A 7,112-nucleotide genomic window follows, 5' to 3' on the forward strand; every position below is an offset into this window, starting at 1 on the left:
AACCTTATATTGGGTAACTTATCCTTAGATATACTGTTCCATCCACTGCTTAGATATACTGTTCCATCCACTGTGACAGATATACTGTTCCATCCACTGCTTAAAAATACTGTTACATCCACTGCTTAGATATACTGTTCCATCCACTGCTTAGATATACTGTTCATCCACTGCTTAGATATACTGTTACATCCACTGCTTAGATATACTGTTTATCCACTGCTTAGATATACTTACATCCACGCTTAGATATACTGTTCCATCCATCCACTGCTTAGATATACTGTTCCATCCACTGCTTAGATATACTGTTCCATCCACTGCTTAGATATACTGTTTATCCACTGCTTAGATATACTGTTCTATCCACTGCTTAGATATACTGTTACAACCACTGCTTAGATATACTGTTCCATACACTGCTTAGATATACTTTCTATCCACTGCTTAGATATACTGTTACAACCACTGCTCAGATATACTGTTCCATCCACTGCTTAGATATACTGTTCTATCCACTGCTTAGATATACTGTTACATCCACTGCTTAGATATACTGTTCTATCCACTGCTTAGATATACTGTTCCATCCACGCGCTTAGATATACTGTTCCATCCACTGCTTAGATATACTGTTCTATCCACTGCTAGATATACTGTTCTATCACTGCTTAAATATACTGTTACAACCACTGCTTAGATATACTGTTACATCCACTGCTTAATATACTGTTTTATCCACTGCTTAGATATACTGTTTTATCCACTGCTTAGATATACTGTTACAACCACTGCTAGATATACTGTTACATCCACTGCTTAGATATACTGTTTTATCCACTGCTTAGATATACTGTTCTATCCACTGCTTAGATATACTGTTCTATCCACGGCTTAGATATACTTGTCCATCCACTGCTTAGATATACTGTTCCATCCATCCACTGCTTAGATATACTGTTACATCCACTGCTTAGAATATACTGTTAATCCACTGCTTAGATATACTGTTCCATCCACTGCTTAGATATACTGTTCCATCCATCACTGCTTAGATATACTGTTCCATCCACTGCTTAGATATACTGTTCTATCCACTGCTTAAATATACTGTTACATCCACTGTTTAGATATACTGTTTATCCACTGCTTAGATATACTGTTACATCCACTGCTTAGATATACTGTTACATCCACTGCTTAGATATACTGTTCCATCCACTGCTTAGATATACTGTTCTATCCACTGCTTAGATATACTGTTCCATCCACTGCTTAGATATACTGTTCTATCCACTGCTTAATATACTGTTTATCCACTGCTTAGATATACTGTTCCATCCACTGCTTAGATATACTGTTCTATCCACTGCTTAGATATACTGTTCTATCCACTGCTTAGATATACTGTTCTATCCACTGCTTAGATATCTGTTACATCCACTGCTTAGATATACATTCTATCCACTGCTTAGATATACGTTATATCCACTGCTTAGATATACTGTTATATCCACTGCTTAGATATACTGTTCTATCCACTGCTTAGATATACTGTTCCATCCACTGCTTAGATATACTTGTTCCATCCACTGTGTGACAGACTGATTCCTGAGAGTGTTTTTGTCTCTTTCCAGGGTCCTCGTTCCGCTGGGTTGAAAGAACTCCTGGCGGTAAGGGAGAAAGGTAAGGCTACTATAAGAACGTTATCTCTCTCTTTATCTCCATCGCTCTCTATCTCTCCCTCTCTCTTCGAAATTTATTAACAACGTTTGTAGTTTACAGAGTCAACTCTCCGGTGTGATTTAACGGGTAATTGAATATGTATACGTAATGTAATGTAACGTGTGTAATGATCATTGGTTTGGAGCTAGCGTGCAGCAGTAATAGTAGTCTCGTGGGCTTTGCACTAGCTATAGCCTCTAGCTACGGCAGCGGATGTCGTGGACCACACCCGTTGTTAAATACGACACCACTATAAACAGAAGAATCCTCTACCGTCATAACTAAGGTGTTCTGGCACCCGCCGCGCATCTCATTGGTCAATACTACTGTAAAGTGCCATCTCATTGGTTAATACTACTGTAAAGTGTCATCTCATTGGTCAATACTACTGTAAAGTGTCATCTCATTGGTCAATACTGCTGTAAAGTGTCATCTCATTGGTCAATACTACTGTAAAGTGTCATCTCATTGGTCAATACTGCTGTYAAGTGTCATCTCATTGGTCAATACTGCTGTCCTGTGTCTCTATAGGGTGTTGGAGGTTCCGCTGGTCCTCTTGGTCCTCCTGGTCCTCCTGGAATTCCTGTAAGTTCCTCGTCAAAACATCTTCCATTTCCATTTCATCATGGTCCTAGTCTTATTGTTCACTGTGTGTCTCTCTTTTCTTCACCTAGGGACATGTAGGCTCTAAGGGGTCCAAGGGATCATCAGTAAGTTCTGTTCATTAGAATCAATCAAATCCAATCAAATGTATTTATAAAAGTCCTTCTTACATCAGCCGATGTCACGAAGTGCTGTACAGAAACACCCCATTAGAAGAMCTCTCCGTCATGTATGACTGGTGTGATAACTTCCGTGTGTCATCTTGTGTCCTGTGTCTGTTTTTTAGGGTGGAGCTGGCCAAAAAGGAGACACTGGTGTGATTGGACCACCCGGAGCTCCTGTAAGTCAACATTTCTTCTCTCAACAAGAGCTCAGATGCTTTCACGATTATCCACTTTAAATTGACCTTTTCGCCTGTCTCTGATTSGCCAATTTCACTGACCCCTAACCCTCTGTGCTCTTCCGTTCAGGGTCCTCCTGGGGACATCATCCAGCCGCTGCCCATGCAGCAGGCGAGCAGGAAGAACAGACGCCAGGCGGAGGACGACGGCGTTCAGGGCGACGAGGCGGGAGGCATGGCGGACTACGACATGGAGGCCACAGCGGACATGGAGGACGTGTTCGGGTCCCTGAATAACTTGAAGCAGGACATCGAGAGGATGAAGTTCCCCATGGGAACACAGGACAACCCTGCCAGGACCTGTAACGACCTGCACCTCAGCCAGCCTGACTTCCCCGACGGTGGGTTAGAGAYACAGGATTCAGAGTTTTTCCTAGTCTGTGACACATGATAAATAACAGGACCAGTCAGCTGTCTGGACGGCTGATGTACTGCTGCTTTATGTTCTACCTGGTAGATCATCATTGGCTAGCATCTCTAATTGGCTAGAGACAGAGATTCCAGTCACCTGGTGTTAAAAGTAGTTGAATAGTCCTGGTATAGGATGTTTTACATTTGACCTTGCCATAGGTCGACAGTACAACCATCTGCACCTAGTCTGGTCCCAGATCTGTGTGTTCGATCAGGTTATGAGATCTAGTCTGGTCCCAGATCTGTGTGTTCGATCAGGTTAATGTATAATCTTCTCTCCTGCACTTGACTTCGCCTCCAATACACCATCCTGACAATAAACCTAAATACTGTAAATAATATAACCTAAATATTTAACCTACAATACTGTATATAATATAACCTGTAATATAATATAATCTACATTACTGGTATATAATATAACCTGGTTATAATTATAACCTCAATATTGTTATATATATATAACCTGTATATAATATAAACCTGCATACTGTATATAATATAACCTGTATATAAATAATCTACATACTGTATATAATATAACCTGTATATAATATAACCTAAATACGTAGTATAATATAAACCTGTTTATAATATAATCTATATACTGTATATAATATAACCTGTATATAATATAATATAACCTTTATATATATAACCTGTATATAATAAACCTAAATACTGTAGATAATATAACCTGTATATATATATAATATAACCTGTATATAATATAACCTGTATATTAATATAACCTAATACTGTATATAATATAACCTGTATATAATAAATATAACCTGTGTATAATCTATAATATAACCTAAATACTGTAGATAATATACCTAATTGTATTAATATAAACCTGTATATAATATAATATAACCTGTATATAATATAATATAAACCTGTATATATATAATATAACCTAACTGTATTATAATATAACCTGTATATAATATAATATAACCTGTATATAATATAACCTGTTTATAATATAATATAACCTACATACTGTAGATAATATAACCTGTATATAATATAACCTGTATATAATATAATATAACCTAAATACTGTAGATAATATAACCTGTATATAATATAACCTGTATATAATATAATATAACAAATACTGTAGATAATATAACCTGTATATAATATAACCTGTATATAATATAACCTGTATATAATATAAACTGTATATAATATAATATAACTAACTACTGTATATAATATAACCTGTATATAATATAATATAACCTAACTACTGTATATAATATAACCTGTATATAATATAACCTGTATATAATATAATATAACCTAACTACTGTATATAATATAACCTGTATATAATATAACCTGTATATAATATAATATAACCTAACTACTGTATAAATAAACCTGTATATAATATAACCTGTATATAATATAATATAACCTAAATACTGTAGATAATATAACTTGTATATAATTAAACCGTTAAATAGTAATATATACTGTATATAATATAACCTGTATATAATATACCTTATATAATATAACCTGTATATAATATAATTATAACCTATATATTAATATAATATAACCTGTATATAATATATATAACCTACTGTATATAATATAACCTGTATATAATATAATATAACCTGTATATAATATAACCTGTATATAATAAATATAACCTAATACTGTAATAATATAACCTGTAGATAATATACCTGTATATAATAAACCTGTTATATAAATATATTAATATAACCTGTATATAATATAACCTAAATACTGTAGATAAATAACCTGTATATAAATCTATGCTGCTGTCCTTACCGAGCATCCGTCCGACAGGGCCTTGATGAAGGGGTTATTATCGTAGGACATCTCCTCGTCGTTGAGCCCAGGAAGCGGTAGAGCCTTGTCGTAGCCGTCTGCCTTGGCATCGTACCAGGTACCGACTGGGGCAGATGTAGGTGAAATTCTGACGGGCCGTTGAGGGAGCAGCTTCAGGAAGGTCATCTGGACCGTCTGGATGGTGTTCTCTCCATGTCCACATAGTTCAACTGGGGAGGGAGAGGGGAGGTAGAGGGAGGGGAGGTGGAGGGAGGGGAGGTAGAGTGGGGGGAGGTAGAGGGAGCGGGGCGAGGAGGAGAGGGGAGTAGAGGGGAGGGGGAGTAGAGGGGGAGGGGGAGAGGGGAGGAGGGGGGTGAGAGGGGAGGGGGCAGAGGGGGAGGGGAGGTAGAGTGAGGGGGAGGTAGAGGGGAGGGGCAGAGGGGGAGGTAAGGGGAGGGGGCAGAGGGGGAGGGGGTAGAGGGTGAGGGGGAGGTAGAGGGGGAGGTAGAGAGGGAGTAGAGGGGATGTAGGGGGGAGGTAGAGGGGAGGGCAGAGGGGGGTGAGAGGGGAGGAGGAGAGGGGGAGTAGAGGGGAGGGGGAGGGTTAAGGGGGGGCAGAGGGAGAGGTAGAGAGGGAGGTAGAGTGGGAGAGGGCAGAGGGGAGGTAGAGGGGGAAGAGGGGGAGGTAGAGAGGGGGAGGTAGAGGGGAGGGGAGGTAGAGGGGGAGGTAGAGGGGAGAGGGGAGGTAAGGGGGGATTGAAGAGGGGGAGGTAGAGGGGGAGAGGAGAGGTAGAGGGAGGGGAGGTTGAGGGGAGGGGCAGAGGAGGTAGAGGGATGATGGTGGAGAGAGGGAGAGGTAGAGAAAGGGTGACAGTTGTCATTGAAATGATTTTGAATTTCAGAAATCTGCTTGAGAGTTGGATATATTTTCATCTTCTTACTATTTTCCCCGTTTGAGATTCGCTGAACCATGATCCTGGAGCCTCCTTGGCCAGTTAGAGATTCTGACCTGTTACACAGAAAATAAAACCAAACAGGCTGACTCTTAATGTCTCTGAATAATATATACACATACAGAATAGGTCTAACAGTGAGTATGAAAATACAGGTTCAAATTGACTGCAACTTGATCCTTGTATCTTAGACGTTATAGACATTGTTTTCCAGTAACGTACACCAGCGGACTTCTTGTGGGTAAATACAGGTCTCTCCTCCAGCGGTGAAGTTACAGTAGACCTTGAAGGAGTCTCCAGTACAGCCCTGGTTAGGACGATCCAGTATTCACCTGAATATCACAAACACACATTACACACAGTCATTAACATGATGTACTGGGCAGTATGGCAAGGTTATTAACAGGATGTACTGGGGCCCTATGGCAAGGTTATTAACATGATGTTACTGGGGGCCCTATGGCAAGGTTATTAACAGGATGTACTGGGGCCCTATGGCAAGTTATTAAGGATGTACTGGGGCCCTATGGGCAAGGTATTAACAGGATGTACTGGGGCCCTATGGCAAGGTTATTAACAGGATGTACTGGGGCCCTATGGCAGGTATTAACATGATGTACTGGGGCCTATGGCAAGGTTATTAACAGATGTACTGGGCCCGTATGCAAGGTTATAACAGATGTACTGGGGCCTATGCAAGGTTATTAACAGATGTACTGGGGCCCTTATGGCAAAGTTATTAACAGGATGTACTGGGGCCCTATGTGCAAGGTTATTAAACAGATGTACTGGGGCCGCTATGGCAAGGTTATTAACATGATGTACTGGGCCCTATGGCCAAGTTATTAACAGGATTACTGGGGCCCTATGGCAAGGTTATTAACAGGATGTACTGGGGCCCTATGGCAAGGTTATTTAACAGGATGTACTGGGGCCCTATGGCAAGGTTATTAACAGGATGTACTGGGCAGAGTATGGCAAGTTATTAACAGGAGTACTGGGGGCCATATGGCAAGGTTATTAACAGGATGTACTGGGGCCCTATGGCAAGGTTATTAACACAATGTACTGGGCCCTATGGCAAGGTTATTAACAGGATGTACTGGGGCCTATGGCAAGGTTATTAACAGGATGTACTGGGGCCCTATGGCAGGTTAATGCACAATTCCCTCATATTACTGTATATCGGGATCACTCAGA

At 40.0% G+C, this 7,112-nt stretch overlaps 1 protein-coding gene and 1 pseudogene across 1 annotated transcript in view; one reads left to right on the plus strand and one right to left on the minus strand.

The window, feature by feature from the left end:
• LOC112076588 (collagen alpha-1(XI) chain-like) overlaps positions 1-3,119 on the plus strand; it is a 19,208-nt gene extending 16,089 nt beyond the window's left edge. Inside the window, exons 10-13 of the mRNA XM_070441378.1 lie at positions 2,257-2,310; positions 2,400-2,435; positions 2,615-2,668; positions 2,799-3,119. Coding sequence (XP_070297479.1) covers positions 2,257-2,310; positions 2,400-2,435; positions 2,615-2,668; positions 2,799-3,119 — 465 coding nt within the window. The remainder of the gene's footprint in view (positions 1-2,256; positions 2,311-2,399; positions 2,436-2,614; positions 2,669-2,798) is intronic.
• A 1,823-nt stretch (positions 3,120-4,942) lies between these two features.
• On the minus strand, positions 4,943-6,244 carry LOC139026094 (collagen alpha-1(XI) chain-like; annotated as a pseudogene).
• Between the last annotated feature and the right edge of the window lie 868 nt (positions 6,245-7,112).

Source organism: Salvelinus sp. IW2-2015, unplaced genomic scaffold, assembly GCF_002910315.2.
Source record: "Salvelinus sp. IW2-2015 unplaced genomic scaffold, ASM291031v2 Un_scaffold3860, whole genome shotgun sequence".
Classification (NCBI taxonomy): domain Eukaryota; kingdom Metazoa; phylum Chordata; class Actinopteri; order Salmoniformes; family Salmonidae; genus Salvelinus; species Salvelinus sp. IW2-2015.